The sequence below is a fragment of the Eptatretus burgeri genome, chromosome 13, assembly GCF_056783735.1.
Source record: "Eptatretus burgeri isolate ZD-2024b chromosome 13, Ebu_testis_v1, whole genome shotgun sequence".
NCBI classification, from domain to species: domain Eukaryota; kingdom Metazoa; phylum Chordata; class Myxini; order Myxiniformes; family Myxinidae; genus Eptatretus; species Eptatretus burgeri.
The window spans coordinates 66,406,829-66,423,583 of NC_140973.1; the positions used below are offsets into that span (position 1 = coordinate 66,406,829).

The 16,755-nt window shown below is 45.3% G+C and overlaps 1 protein-coding gene across 2 annotated transcripts in view; it reads right to left on the bottom strand.

The window, feature by feature from the left end:
* Nucleotides 1-14,812, bottom strand: part of PHYHD1 (phytanoyl-CoA dioxygenase domain containing 1) — a 24,838-nt gene extending 10,026 nt beyond the window's left edge. Inside the window, exons 1-5 of one of the 2 annotated variants that reach the window (XM_085850694.1) lie at nt 14,580-14,812; nt 13,471-13,626; nt 13,164-13,239; nt 13,035-13,082; nt 11,224-11,279 (exon numbers count right to left, since the gene is read on the bottom strand). In XM_085850694.1, the coding sequence (XP_085706820.1) occupies nt 11,224-11,279; nt 13,035-13,082; nt 13,164-13,239; nt 13,471-13,626; nt 14,580-14,618 (375 nt within the window). In that variant the 5' untranslated portion in view covers nt 14,619-14,812. The remainder of the gene's footprint in view (nt 1-11,223; nt 11,280-13,034; nt 13,083-13,163; nt 13,240-13,470; nt 13,627-14,579) is intronic. The other variant, XM_085850695.1, reaches the window with a different exon arrangement.
* Between the last annotated feature and the right edge of the window lie 1,943 nt (nt 14,813-16,755).

A 16,755-nucleotide genomic window follows, 5' to 3' on the forward strand; every position in this document is an offset into this window, starting at 1 on the left:
TTGTCGCACCCCACAAATTCCTCGTTATCCTCTGCTGTACATAATAATAAACTCCATTTACTGTTCCACATACCATTCCTCACTAATTGTAAATAAATTTTTTATATAGAAATGTTCCCAGATCGTTTTCATATTTTCCTTCGTTGGTCCAGCATGGTCCGTATCCTCGCCGATCTGTGTGTCTCACTGGTACGTTCTTGGCAGTTGCGCTCAGCTACATCTCATTGGTAAGGTGATCCGGTTTGAACAAGGCGTACCGAGGGCATGTCCCCCAGTAATTGGATCACGTGACCATTTCAGGTAACCGGTTTCCATTCGACGGAGGACCCTAAGTCATGTGGTTGAGTTATTGGCGTTCACGGTCGATTTGCGACCCACCGTGTCATGGAGTTATATGTGTGTGACGGCCTGCGATTCCAGAGAGTGGTGGAAATCCGAAGTAGCTTCCATATATATATTGTTACGGATTCGCGCCCGCCGGCGTGCTGACGGCCACGTAACTCGAATCGCGGCACGTCGCCCACCGGACGGACAATCCAGTCGTGACCCTCTCGGACTAACGCCGGAAACCAGTCACGGGTGGACCTTTCGGTCTCACCGCGATCGAGCCAATCGGCCCCCGCGTGGGATAGGGTTGCTCGCCAAATTCGACCTACCTAAGTACCCACACGGAGGGTAGACCGGGCGATCGCACCTCGCCGCAGGTCGACTTCGGACACGGGCCACTTAAGCGACCCGTTCCGTACTATCGGGATAACCGAGCGGTGTTATCGTCGGCCTCGACGGTTCGATTAATTATCGGGCGTATTCAGCCCACTACCAACCCTTTACGTGAAGCAAGATGAGGATTCAATGAAAGAAATGGCGAAGCGAAGCGGGAAACAGTTCAACATAAAGCACATTTATTCGCGATGAACGGAAAGCACACATATGCAATTCCACCAAAAGCACATAGAAAAAGAAGAAGAAACACAATGCAATTTTACACAAAAAGCAAATGTGAAAGCGAAGACACAATGCAGAGCTAATACCGACTACCGAGCACACGGCAACACTTATACAATTCTACTTCACAGACGGCGCCGACAACACATATTCCCAAAGCAAAAGAAAAGAGAACCACCCTCCAGGATCAGGCGGGCCTGGGGCCGAGACCGGGTCGGGCCTACCCGTCTGATGATGAGGCGCGAAGCGGCGATGGTGCCCCAACTCCGCGGGCCTCGCGGACAGTGTCTGGTAGGGGGTGGGAAGGGGGCCCCCTTGGTCGCACTATCTCAGCGCGGGGGGAAACAGGAGGGGGTTGCTGATGCTCGGGGAAAGGAGGATTTTTACTCTGTCTCGGGTCCCGCGACGAGCGTCTCCACCTCGACCAGGTCGCGCCGTCGGCCTCCCTGGTGTGCAGCTCCCGGCACCGACGCGAGCACCCCCTCGTCTGCCCTCGCCGCCGCCGCCTCTCCACAGCTCCGTCCTCTTCGCTCCGACTCCAACTCCGAACTCTTCCTCCTGCGAACTCCTTCCAACGCACACACAACCCCAACGCACACGACGACGACGACTGACGAACACGGTCGCTTATATAAGCCCCGTGGCTTCGCCTTTGACCCCCTGCCTTCGACCTTTCACCTCGCTCCCCATTGGCCCGAGAAAAAGTGGGCGTGAATGCTTTTTGATCCATGAATTTGCATATAGCGACCGCCCTCCAACGCCCTGGAGGCGGGGCCAAATCGCCCCTTGCTCACCGATTGGACGGAACAAAAGTGGGCGTGAGTCGTTTTTGATCCGTTTTTGGAGCGGAAAATCCGTGGTTTTGTACACGCTGTTCGGCGCGCGCCCTGCACGAGTCCAATACCGGTACCCACAAGCGGCGCAAGAACGGTGGCGATGCGACGGTTGCGAGGGTTGACGGTAAAAGGTCGTGGCTGTTGTGGTGAAGCGGTGCTGTGGTGGGTGGTTGATGTTGTGATGACTGTTGAGACGCGGTTGGCGGTGGTAACAATGGCGGTTGGTCCAAAATAAAGATAGTAAAAGAAAAACGGCTATCCTGAAGAGTCGCAGCACGCATGAATGACATTTATTCCCTCTAGACAACGGGTTTGGGCCTAACTACACATATACTTACCGAGATATCTCACCTAAGGGACCTGAATGGTGGTTTGCGAATTTGGTAACCACAACAATATATATATATATATATATATATATATATATATATATATATATATATATATATATATATATATATATATATATATATATATATATATATATATATATATATATATATATATATATATATATATATATATACATATATATACATAGTACCAGTAAAATGCTTGGATACACCTACTCTTTCTACATTGTAGAATAATAGTGAAGACATCAAAACTATTAAATAACACATGGAATTATGTAGTAACCAAAAAAGTGTTCAACAAATCAAAATATATTTTAGATTTTAGATTTTTCAAAGTAGCCACCCTTTGCCTTGATGACAGCACACTCTTGGCATTCTCCCAACCAGCTTCATGAGGTAGTCACCTGGAATGCTTTCCCAACAGTCTTGAAGGAGTTCCCACATATGCTGAACACTTTTCGCTGTCTTTCCTTCACTCTGTGGTCCAACTCATCCCAAACCATCTCAATTGGGTTTAGGTCATGTGATTGTGGAGGCCAGGTAATCTGATGCTGCACTCCATCACTATCCTTCTTGGTCAAATAGCCCTTACCCAGCCTAGAGGTGTGTTTTGGGTCATTGTCCTGTTGAAAAACAAAAGATGGTCCCTGAAAGCGCAAGCCGGATGGGATGGCGTATCGCTGGAGAATGCTGTGGTTGCTATGCTGGTTAAGTGTGCCTTGAATACTAAATAAATCGCCGAAAGTGTCACCAGCAAAGTACCCCCACACAATCACACCTCCTCCTCCAAGCTTCACGGTGGGAACCACACATGCAGTGATCATCCGTTCACCTTCTCTGCATCTCACAGAGACATGGCGGTTGGAACCAAAAACCTCAAATTTGGAGTCATCAGACCAAAGGACAGATTTCCACCAGTCTAATGTCCAATTCTCATGTTTCTTGAGCCAAGCAAGTCTCTAATTCTTATTGGTCTCCTTCAGTCGTGGTTTCTTTGCAGCAATTCGATCATGAAGGCCTGATTCATGCAGTCTCCTCTGAACAGTTGATGTTGAGATGTGTCTGTTACTTGACCTCTGTGAAGCATTTACTTGGGCTGCAATCTGACGTGCAGTTAATTGGCAATTTCTGAGGCTGGTAACTCTAATAAACTTATCCTCTGCAGTTGAGGTAACTCTGGGTCTACCTTTCCTGTGGCGATCCTCATGAGAGCCAGTTTCATCATAGCACTTGATGGTTTTTACGACTGCACTTGAAGAAGCTTTCAAAGTACTTGAAATTTTCCGAATTGACTGACCTTCATGTCTTAAAGTAATGATGGACTATCGTTTTTCTTTGCTTAGTTGAGTTGTTCTTGTCATAATATGGACTACTACAGTACAGACAAAATAATGGTCTTTTACCAAATAGGGCTATTTACTACATACCAACCTGACCTTATCACAACACAAATGAATGGCTCAAATGCATTAAGATGGAAAGAAATTCCACAAATTAACTTTTAAGAAGGCACATCTGTTAATGGAAAAGCATTCCAGGTGAGTACCTCATGAAGCTGGTTGAGAGAATGCCAAGAATGTGCAAAGTTGTCATCAAGGCGACCTTACCCAGTCACGCCCACCTGTCCCTGGACTCTGTGTCCTTTTCTTCTGACAAAGTGGAGAGCTTGCTGTCAAACCTCAATTCAGATTCTGCAACTGGTCCAGACGGCATCAGCGCACGTGTCCAAAAAAACCTGCTCTTCTGCTCTTGCTCACCCTCTCTCTGTTCTATTCACCCTCTCATTTGTGCAAGGTCATATATCAACTGCTTGGAAATCAGCAAACATTACCGCTCTGCATAAAACGGTGCAAAAACAAGTCCCTGCAACTACAGACCAATCAGCCTTCTCCCAATCATCAGCAAGGTTATGGAATCCATCATCACTTCAGACATTGAATCCTTCCTCTTATACAATGGCTTGCTTTCCTCTTATCAATTTGGTTTCAGACCAGGTCACTCTACCCTGGATATGTTGCTTCTGCTCTCCCAACAATGGATGGAGGTACTCAATGCCAGACATGAAATCAGTGCCATATCCCTTGACATATCGCATGCTTTTGACATGGTCTGGCACCCTGCTCTGCTCACCAAACTCTCTTCCTATGGTATCCAAGGCCATCTCCACTCACGGCTCGCAGACTTACTCTCTTGTCGCAGTCAATGGGTGGCCCTCAATGGAGTTTTCTCATCCCCTCTTCCTGTCCAGGCTGAAGTTCTTCAAGGCAGCGTTCTGGGCCCTGTTCTTTTTCTGGTTTTCATCAATGATCTCTCCGAATCTCTGGAAAATCCTCTTTATCTCTTTGCTGATGACTCCACCCTCTACCGTACCATCTGTCATCCCCCCAACCAGCAAGCAGCAGCGTATTTGCTCTCTGCAGATCTGGGTAAAATCACAAACTGCCCAACATGTGGAATAGTTTTTTCAATCCTGACAAATCTCACGCTCTCACTATGTCTCTCCAAAAGGATTGTTTGGAACCCCCCCACCCCCCCCATCTACTTTCTCAAAAATCCTCTGGAAGAAGTCCTTTCATTCAAGCTTCTGGGTCTCACTATCTGCCATGACCTTTCCTGGGAAAGCCACATTTCTGACCCGGCCTCCAAAGCCAATCACCGACTGGGCATCCTCCTTCGTACAAAGTCCTTGCTAAGCCCACCTGAGTCCCTGACCACATACAAAGCTTTTGTCCACATCCTGATGGAGTACTGCTCTCTCCTCTGGACTGGTGCTTCTGCCTCTCACCTTTCTTGGCTTCACGCTGTAGAAACCAAAGCATTTGGTATCTCCCGTGGTGAGGCTGAGTCTTTGGGCCTCTCACTTTCTCACCGCAGGCAGGTCGGTGATCTTTCTGTCTTATACCGTCTTCTCTCCGATCTCACCACCCCCCACTCTCTCTGCAATATGTCCCCACATATTTCCACAGGGTACTCAAGGTCCGCAGCAACCCTCTTTTGGTAAAACTACCAAAATCATGAATCACTGCTCACCTTCACTCTTTCATTCGTCTTTTTTCCTGCCTTTGGAATAAACTCCCACACTCTCTTCATCCCATTCTTCCCTCCAGGTCTTCAAAACAGCTATTCACCACCACCTCTTATCTTCCCCCATCCAAAACCACAATCTTTTCTACCCCCGTTAATCCACCCCAAACCCACCTCCTTCAACTTCCGTGCCTTCTTTCCTGAAAGTCCCTGTGATGTCCATCTTGTATTTCCCGTGTTCCTTGCCCCATCCCTCTCCCTTTCACAGATCTCCAAATGTCCCTGTTCCCCACTGTTTTGTCCTCTCTCCACCCCTCTTGTCTCCTGCCCCCCTTGTGCGTTGTCTGTTAGCTCTCGTACGAGCCTCGACAATGTATACCAACAAAAGAAAAGGCAAAGGGTGGCTACTTTGAAGAACCTAATATATATATATATATATATATATATATATATATATATATATATATATATATATATATATATATATACATATATATATATATATATATATATATATATATATATATATATATGTATGTATATATATATATATATATATATATATATATATATATATATATATATATATATGTATGTATATATATATATATATATATATATATATATATATATATATATATATATGTATGTATATATATATATATACATATATATATATATATATATATGTATGTATATATATATATATATATATATATATATATATATATATATATATATATATGTATATATACATATATATATATATATATATATATATATATATATATATATATACATATATATATATATATATATATATATTGTTACGGTTGTCGAAATTCGCAATACACCATAAAGGGTCCTCAGGTGAGATATATCGATAAGTCCATGTGTAGTTAGCCCAAACCCGTTGTATAGAGGGAATATATGTGATCCATTCGGGCTGCGATTCTTCAGTTGGCCGTTTTTCTTTTGCTGTCGTTATTTTGGTGCAACAACACAACAACGAACATCGCCACAACCAACATCTCAACAACGACGCCATTCACACCACCACCATCTTCGCCATTCAACGCGCACCGCACGTTTACGATCTCCGGGGGACGGGTGAAAGGAGCGGGGTGGCAGCAGCAAGGGCGCGGAAAGGCATCTCCCACCTGAAACTCCCGCTCAAATTACTCCCGCCCGAATCTTCAGCCGGATCGTCGTCGCGCTTGGTGAGAAGGGGGAGGGGTGGCGCAGCTCGCCCGATTGGGGGGATGCGTGGTGTGACGCGGCCAGGGAGGAGGAACGCCCCCTTCGACACCTTTCTGGAAATTCCGCGAAGGGGGGTGGAGCAAAGCACGGGGGGGGGGGGGAGAAAAGGGCGGAGCAAAGGGCGGGGCCCCGCGCTACAAAAGGAACGGACGAGGAGGGTTTGTGCGACTTCTTGTTCCAGTTGGGTTCTTGTTCCTATGGGTTTGGCTTGTCGTCGTTTGGCCTTGCTTCTTTGATCCTCGTGCGAGCCCTGGGACCAAGTGAGCAAGCGCGGAAAATAGCGCCGAACAAACCTCGTCCGTTTCCCCAAAGCCCCGTCCATACTGTCGAGCAGATCACACGAGCGACGCGCGGCACGAGCTCACGGACCACGCCGGAGGGGCTCGGAGTTGCGGTCGCAAAGGAAGGACTCGACACGCTCAGGGAAGTCGCGACTTCCATTTCTTTTTGGTTCTGTGTAAACGTGTGTGTGTGTGTGTGTGTGTGTGTGGCGCCAGTCTGGTGAAGTAAACTTGTATAAGTGTTCGGTGTAGTAAATCATATTCGGTTGCAGCTCTGCATCGTTCCTTGCTTGTGTTTCTTTATGGTGATTGTAAATACGTGTATTGCTTTTATTGTATCCCTGTGACTGTAATGTACGTGCCTTCCATGCTTCCGTATTAAATGTGCTTGTCCGATTGTTCCCCGTTTTGCTTCGTCTTTTCCTTTTATTGAATCTCCATCTTGCATCACGTAAGGGATTGGTAGTGGGTTTAAAACGCCCGGTAAATAATCTGAACCGTCAAGGTCGACGATAACTCCGCTTGATTATCCCTGTAGCACGGACCGAGCCGCTTAAGCGGTTCGTGTCCGGAGTCGACCTGTGGCGTGGTACAACTCGGTACGCTACCCGCGCGGGTACTTGGGTATATCGACATTCGGCGATTCACCCTATTTCGCGCGGGTAGAATGCGGACTGGGTTGTGGTGAGATTAACCCCCCACCCGTGACTAGCTCCCTGGCGGTAGTTCCAGGAGGGTCACGACTGAATTGCTCGTTCGGTGGGCAGAGCGGCCGCTATTGGTTAAAAGCGGTCATTCGCACGCCGGCGGGGTGCGAATTCGCAACAATATATACATATATAATATATATTTATGTATATATATATATATATATATATATATATATATATATATATATATATATACACGTATATGTATATATATATATATATATATATATATATATATATATATATATATATATATATATATACACACAAATTTGTGAATCCACCAAAGACTCCTATAATCGGACCTGGTGAATGTCCTGTATACCTATATCTGTCTACCTTGGAAAGGCATAGTGTCTCAATGGTTTGAAAACCAGATCAAACAGACAGTGTCCCATTCTTACTATGTTGTTCAACCACCAGTGATTTTCACCACCCACCAATGATTTCTGTCAGTCCAACAAGATGTTCTGTCAGCCTCTCATATAAGTAAGATAATTATTTACAAATTTCAGTGCCAGTGTGATGCTAGGTACGTGGGCCGCACATCTTTGAGATTTAAGGACATACCTTGAACAACACGTCCCCTTTGGTGATTAGATGGGGCCAGTCATCCAAACAGAAACAACCAACTCGGGCCTGTAAGAATGTATATGTAAGTACAACAACTATTTCCTGTGCCTCTGCAATTGGTTACCATTTACTGAATAATTCTCAGTGTGCAGAGCAATGGCGTATTGGCTGGTTTAAAAGCCTGAGTAGAGGACGCAGTTTAGCTCACCATCATGCATTGGAGGCCACATTCATCAGGTCAACCAACCCTATTCTTTGTAGACAGAATTTGTCTGAACTTTACATCTGTTTTGATTATGATAGCTTGATTGTGTGACAACTGTACCACAGTCAATGTTGAGTCATCATGAACCCCCCCCCCCCACCCCACTAGCCCTCAGCTAATTCGCATTACGTTTCCGCTGGTGCTTGGTGATTCATCTCCGCATACTCATTATTATTGATGCTCCATGGTCCACCAATCAGGTAATCCCATTTTCTTTTTCTTAACCAATCAACTTTGAGGACATTACATTGTTACTTTATAAATGAGAGTTTGGTGCTGCTTCTTCATCTGCTTGTGATTTTATCCTGAGAAGTGCAAGTTGAAAAGCTTTGATAATGTCTATTTTATTGAAATACATATTTAAATTTTGTTGTACTAATCAAAGGTTTTGGAGTTATTGAGAAAACACACACACACACACACACACACACACACACACACACACACACACACACACACACACACACACACACACACACACACACACACACACACACACACACACACACACACACACACACACTATAGATAGATGGTGTAATTTTTGATGCCACCCACTCCATGTTATCATCTCAAAAGTGGTTTATATATTGTTACGAATTAGCCGGTTCGGACGGCCTACGCACGACCGCTTCAGCCCAACCGCAGTTGCGCATCCGCCGAAAACCGGAATTCAGTCGTAGCTTCCTGGACAACTCCGGAAACCTGCTACGGGTGCCTTAACGCACCATAAACTGTCAATATTCTGTCCACGTGGTACAGGGTTAATCGCCGAATCTCGATATACCTAATTATCCGCGCAGACAGAAATACCGAGAATTTATACCTCGACGGAAGTTGTACGGAAACGAGCCGCTTAGAGTGCTCGTTCCGTGCGATGCCGAGCAGTTTTAATCACCAAGTTCCGTCGGACCAAATGAGCACTTTAATTGGCTTTAATAGCCTGCTAATTTCCCGAATGTGCGGTGGAAGTCAATGGGAGGAAATGACACAATGAGCAGATTGACATTCAAACAATGGGGGCATTTATTTCAAAGTAAGCAATCAATGGGGGATGGGGACATGACACAAGCAAAGCCTACAGCCGATGTCTATTTATTATGTACAGGCACGCACTTAACCAACAATTCTACTAAGGAAGACAAGGCGCCACAGAACACTCATACAAAACCCCAGAAAAGAAACGGGCCTGTGAGCCATTATTCCAACTCGGAGCCTGGATGACCGAGGGGTCACAAGAGGCCGGGCAGGTTACCTGACCGCCCCTTGTGACGGCTCGAAGGTCTTCAGGTCGGTGACCCCGGATGTTCCTGCTTGGCCCTTGTGTCGCTGCGCGCCAGTCGCTCGAGCGGCCAGGCGGCTTGAGCAGCTTGGCGAGTGGCTTGCTCGGTTCCCCTCGGTCGTCCGGCCTTCACTACGGCCTGGTCGGTCGGGCCTGGCCGGCGGCGCATTCGGAGGAGTGAACGGGTCTTTGCTCTTTTAGTTGATACTCTTTGGGACCCGTTCACTACCTCAGCATCGCTCGACCGTCTCAGGGCCGTTCGCCCGGTCCACGACGCAGCTTGCTCGACTCCACCGCAGCTGGCAGGACCTCTGGCGCGCGCTCCTCTCCGGCTGTTCTCCAACGACCTCCGACTCTCCTCTGGCGCTCTTTGACTTCTTCGCCACTGACACCTTACTGACTTCTGCTATGCCACCGACATTCGACTCCCTCTGCGACTCGACTCTGCCCTTTTTATAAGGCTGGGCGCCCGCCCTTCAAACTCTCACCCGAGGCTGTGGCTCCACCCACTCTTCACCTCCGACCTCTCACCCCTCTAAAGCCTCGCTGGAAACCCCAAGTCCGACGTCACTAGTTGGTTTCGGGGAGGCCCTCGTTTTGATCCATTTATGCAAATCGGCTCGCGCCGCGGCCGTTCGCCTGGTGGTGTGGAAGTGGCATTGTTCATCGATGGTGAGGAGATGACGGTTGATGTTTGTTTCGTGTTGTAGGAGATGCTGGGATGCGAAGATGGCGTTGTTTGGCGATGATGAGGATGTTGTGTTGTTTTAAAATAAAAGATAGAGAAAGAAAAATGGCTACCTCAAAGATTCACAGTCCTTTACACATTGGTGGGGGTTCTAACCTGAAACACATACTTCTCGAAATAACTGATCTTCGGGGAACCTGAATGATGTCTTGTGAATTTCCACAACCGCAACCATATATAAATATATATATATATATATATATATATATATATATATATATATATATATATATATATATATGTATATCAAAACCCAATCACGGCTCTCACCCGTAATGAGAGGGAATAACCAATCTGTTCCCACCTCATCAATTACCCCAGGTGGCTTGAATTTTCAAATAAATGAACTCCTCCTATGCTCTTCCCTCTAAAGAAAGCTGCATAAAGCAACCATGAAAAGCTACCCTAAAGTAAGCCCTTTGCTGTTTCAAACGCTACCAGTGTTCCTCTCCAGTTCAGACTTCAGACATCCACGAGTAGCACACACATGAGAATCCCAATGCTACTCATCCCCTCAGCTGCTTGGGAGTCCCAGTGGTGCACATTTCTGTCTACGCTGTCACTGATGGCTCACTAACAAGTGATGAAACCGGTCTGGCGGCTGAGGGTGTGGCATTGGGATTCTTATGTATGTACTACTTGTGAATGTCTGCAGGTGTAGAGGAACTCTGGAAGAGTTTGAAACAACAAAGGGCTTACCTTGTGTAGCTTTTCATGGCTGCTTTATGCAGCTTTCTTCAGCTCGAAAAGCATGGGAGGAATATATGGACTCAGTATACACAAACACACACACTTTTCTTTATTCACATATTTCTCATTTCATTTTTGTTTCCTCTTCAATATATTGATTTATATTCTCACTTCGCTTCCAACTCCCCCACCCTCCCCCTCTCAATTTACATAATAACTAGATTAGATATTTTGCCATTTTAAGAGTACGTACCTTAATTTTAAGACTGTGCGTTATTTCTTTGAAAACTGGATCCAGTGCATGTAGTGCTGGTAAAAAGCAGAGTAAGGTTATACAGTTGGAACATAAACACACGAACCTGCACACTGCGATTTCTAGGGTAATCGTTATTTGTGGGTAAAGTTTATAATTTTGTTCCAATGTACAGAAAAAAAGCATCACAAGTCAAACATCATCCATTTTTGACCACATTTAGAGGTTTCCATTTTGCTTTTGGGGAAGTGGTTTTTATGGTCCTACACAACTTGAAGGAGAAATTGTTTCTCTTCTTTCTTTGTAATGATGACATTATTCTCCTCAATAAGGGCCATACCCCTTTCAGCATTGTCATTATCACCTTCAAATGTTCAACTGTCTGTCGTGCCTCCCAGAAACCAAGGTCTTCAATATTATTGGAATCTCCCAGGATGAAGCTGAGTCTATGGGCCTATCACTTTGCCATCGCAGACAGGTCAGTGGTCTCTGTCTTCTACCACCTTCCTTCTGGTCTTGCACCCTCTGATCCTTTTAACATGAAAGTTCTCCCCAGGTTCCAGTCGGGCAAACATGGTCCACAATAAACCCCCTTCTGGTGAAACTGCACTCATTCGTTCCTCTTTTATACCACCTGTAGAACCAACTTCCACATTCTTTTTCAATTTCATTCTTCCCTCCAAGTGTTCATGACAGCTGTTCACCACCATCTCAGATCATCCCCAATCCAAAAACCATGATCTTTTGTACCTTTGTTAACCCCCCCACTCCACCTCAATCCACCCTCCTAAATTTCCAGTTTTTCCTTCCTGAGAGTTTCCTTCTATATTTTATCCATCCTGTCCAGCCCACATGTCCTTTCCTGCCCTCCATTCCTCCCCACACCCATTGTTTGTCCAAGTCTCCCTCTATTTTGTCCTTCAATTCCACTGTTGGTGCCCCCCCCCCCTCCACCTCTCCCTCTCAATTTCCTTTTGTTCTGTTACGTTCTGATCCATTCAGTGTTCTAGCTCTACCACAAGCCATGACAGTATACCAAAAAAAGATTGTCATATCCTCAGACTGACTTCTTGATATTCAGCTCGATGCACTTTGGGGTCTATGCCTTACTTTGCATTTCGTGTCTATACCATTGCTCATTTTGACTCTGTGAATACAGCTGAATCAAACAACACCCAACCAATGAGCTCCTAATTGAGATACAATGAATGTCTAGCAGATTTTGAAAGGGTATAATTCATCTTCTCATATTTATGATGTCAGAAGTTAAGGTCATTGCACGGAACAGAAATGGTATGAGTAGCAATAAACCATGCTTTAAGGTAGACTCGAACAACAAAGATGCAGACGTCACGGAGTCCTCTTTGCTCGTGTCGAGTGAGCTTAAACTGTCTAGTAACCATCCAGACCTTGAGGGCATATAATGTCTTGGCATTGGTCATCCATCTTGCATGAAGCTGGGCTTCAGGTGCTATAAATCACATTCCACAAAGAGGGAAGCCACCAAGAAAGGTTCACCGTATTCAGACGATGCTGATATAGTGTGAGCCACAAGGTCAAACTTCAACTTCATTGAGAAACCAATTTTCAAGCACAAAACCGAACTAACAGATCACTTAACCGAAGGACAGGACGACCATGTTACTTTCACCGGACTTGTTCGTTACCATGGCCACACAATCAGGTCACATGGAAGCCATTAAAGTTGTATGACCGTGATATTCTCACCAATTATCATGGTTTATGCAGAATCAAACAAATGGGAAATGAAACACCGTACACATTTCAAAGGTAATTTTCTGCAGACTCACCATGTCCAATTTTGTTAACGGCCCTTTCCTTTGGAATAATGAAATCACCTGAGAAAAGATTGTTGGTGTTGACAAAGCAGGTAATACTTTCACCTTAGTTTATCTGTTTTCATTCATTTGCAACTTTACCTTCTTTAGTGAAAACTTCCTTTTCGAAGAAGAATCGTATTTTGTCTCCACTCGAAAGGAAATAATCGTTGCTTCCCTGTGCAGGAGATGATGGCATCTTCGTTATCATCGTTACATGCTCTTTTAAAGAAGCATTTCTCAATTCTTCATTTAAAAAAAAAAAAACAAAGAAGAAAGGGTCACCTTCCTGTTTGGGTTCTTCCTTTGATGAGGTTTTATTTCGGTTTCTTGATTCTCACCGTCTGAACAATCTGATTGGGGTAATTGATGAGCAAATTTTGAGTTGATGTACCTTGTGGAAGCTCACCTGGCTCTTTACTTGACTGTCTTGGGTGATGAACTCGACCATGCACGAGTGTGGTACGACCATATTGTGCACAAGCTCCGCAATTTGTTTTTCCATTTTCTCGCACTCCTCGGGACTCAAAAAACCTTTGATGGCCACGTACCCATCGGAGTGAAACTACGGAGGGTCAACCGACATCTTTCATTCATAGGGGGGGGGGGGAGAGAGATGGGAATCTCACGTGGAAAGCATGGAGGAAAGTATTCTCCTTTCGTTTGCAGCACAAGGGTGTGGGGTAGCATTAATGGCTGAGGACGAGGCTATGCTGCTGATGCAGTACCCCTTCAACAGGAATGTTGAATTTGTTTCGCGTGCTGGCGATAGCTCGCCTACTCTTCGTAAAGGATTCCAAGGGATCTTTAACGTTCACCAACTAATGCCGGGAGATGGGTTACCCATTTAACGTCCATTCGAAGGAAGGCACACACATTGCTGAATCACCTTGCCTGTTAAACACAGGAATGACAGTTCATAGCTGGGTCAGGATTCAAGTCCAGGCGAGACTGCTTTGAAGCGAGTGTGCGTGCCTCTAGGGGGTCTAGGCTATCCTGGCAGCCCCAGAGGAAGGTAGTAAAAGTGGTGTTGGTCAGAGGCATGAAGATTCCAACGGCAGAGGAACAATAGAGTGGTCATAGTGTTTATGAGAACCACAGTGTAGCCTGGTGTTGGCTCAGTGGTTAGGGTGGCGACTTGGGATCCTAGGGTCCTGAGTTCAACTCCTGTCGGCTGCTGAATTAATACACCAGGGGGTTGACTCAGCCTGGCATACCTGTCATACCTGGCATACCTGTCATCCTTCCGAGGTCGGCGAAATGAGTACCAGTTCCAGTGTGTGTACTGGAAGAAGGGCACTGCATCAGCGACACAGTCGCGCTTCAAGAAATGATAGCTACCCCGGCAGCTAACAGCTAAGCTGCCATACGACCACCACCAGAACCACGGTAAGCAAGGAGGGATGAAGTAGAAGAAAAATGACACTTTTGCGGAAGTTGTGTTGAATAAATGAAAAGGGATATTGTTGCTCCAAGATAAGGAAAGCATGTTCTGTTCTGGATCGGAGAGAATCTTACCTTCTCAATGTCCTCCATAGTAATTCCTTCGTTTTCCATGACTCCAAACAAAGCGCAGGACACGGTGAAGCTCTTTTACTGCCCTGGAAGCAACGGTCGAGACGTTTCACCAATTGTTTGCTTCGAGAGACAGGAGTGATCAGAGTCCCTCGAGTCAGCACATTGTTCGAGTTGCATCACCGCTCAAGTCGGGTGTTCAGCCAACCAGAATGGGCAAAGGTGAAATGTGAATGTTGATTGGTTCAAGTAAGGGTTATCTATTTATTGTGTACCTTTGGGGTTGTGGAGGTGCAAGTGAGAGGAGGGGTAGGGTAAGGGAGGGAAAGGGGGGATTATATGGGCAGTGGGTTTGGGTGGGGTGGCTCGAATATGGCTGCCCTTTAGACTTCCACAATTATTACAGGTTAGTTCAATAAATGAATCCACACTAAATGACTACTCCTATTGAGTATTATGATTTCACGAAAACTTTATGGTCCTGACAGGATAGCCGACAAGTACACAAACTCGACTCTAAGCTCTCTCGCCTGGGTTCAAATCCCGTCCCAGCTTTAAACTCAATCTGGTGGGTGGTTCATCAATGTGTGTGCCATCCCGCGGATAGCCGTTAAACTGGACGTCCCGTCTGCTGTTTTTTTAATTGTTGTTATTAATTGAATTAATTTTTAATTGTTATTAATAAATATTAATTGTTGGACGTTAAAGATCCCACGGTGTCCACGAAGAGTGGGTGAGCTATCTCTGGCACCCTGAACAAATTGCAAATTCCGACCCTAACCTGCAGAGGGCATCAGTGGCACAGTCACACTCCCGAGCCAATATTGCAGACCATCAGCCTTGCGCTGCATACCAAAGAAGACTAAAACCTCATTGAAGCTCCGCTCAAGCATTGACACATTATCATTAGTGGCGAGCAGGTGATAAGGGTGGAATTTTTAAAAAATAATTTGCATTAAGAAGGTGCTTATAGTGAAAGTTACTCCTGTTAATAATATCTGATAGCGTTTCATTCCCACATGTCATCTCATCCTCTCCTGGTGTGTGTATGGGCTGCTGGTTGCATCACCTCTGGAGCCGCGGCAATGCTGTAGATATTGTACAGTGTTACTATCGAATATTGCGGCACACATCATAAGGTAATGTCGATGTACCAGGTGCATTGGTTCCGAACAGTGGTGTTGCCCTCTGGTGGACAAGCTGGTCTTTTAGGAAACACCTTTCCTCACCTGGAGACAGTTTCGTGAACAGTCACGTGAAAGGTGCGATTAAGGATCTAGTGTTCATTTACTCCCTCCGTGGGATGGGGAGATGGGATCTAATTTTAATTTCGACCACATCCCCTCCCACCGTACGTAGGCACGGAGTAAAAAATTCACCTTGAGAAGCAGACCCACAGGACATTACCATGAACCCACCACCCACAAGGGCAGTGACATCAGGGGCAGATCCAGAATTTTTTTTTTGGGGGGGGTTTCACTTGAGATTAAGATGTTCTCATATTGTGAAATATACACTCCCGGTCAAAAGTTTTAGATCACCCCCATTTTTCCAGTTTTTACTGAAATTTAAGCAGTTCAAGTCCAGTGACTAACTTGAAATGGTACAAATCTAAGCGGTAAACTGCCAGAGGTTAAAAAAAAAAGTTTAGGTTACTAAAAACTGAAAAATAATGTAAATTTCAGAGTTGTTAAAAAAGGCCTTTTTCAGGGAACAAGTAATGGGTTAACAACTGCAGCTGTTCTGCAACAATGGAAGTAAATTAAGCCTTGAAAGTTGATGGAAACAATTCCGACAGGTGTCCCAACTTTGGTTGATTAGTTACAAACCCTCTGTCTGTATAAAAGCAGTGTTGGAACAGACTGTCTTGCTCCACCCTCTGAAGCATTATTTAGACAATATTGCACTGCAGTAAGTAGTTAGTATATTGCTATTATTATGGCGAGAAAAAGACAATTAACAAAGGAAGACAGACAGACCACTATAACCCTTAAAAGTGAAGGTCTTTCCTTTGGAGAAATTGCAAAGAGCCAAGGTGTCAGTGAGTACAGTCCACCATCAAAAGGCACTTGGAAACTGGAGGAAACTCTGACAGGAAGAGGTCTGGCAGACCCAAAGCCACAACACAATCAGAAGACAAGTTTCTGAGAGTCAACAGTTTGCGTGATAGACGGCTCAC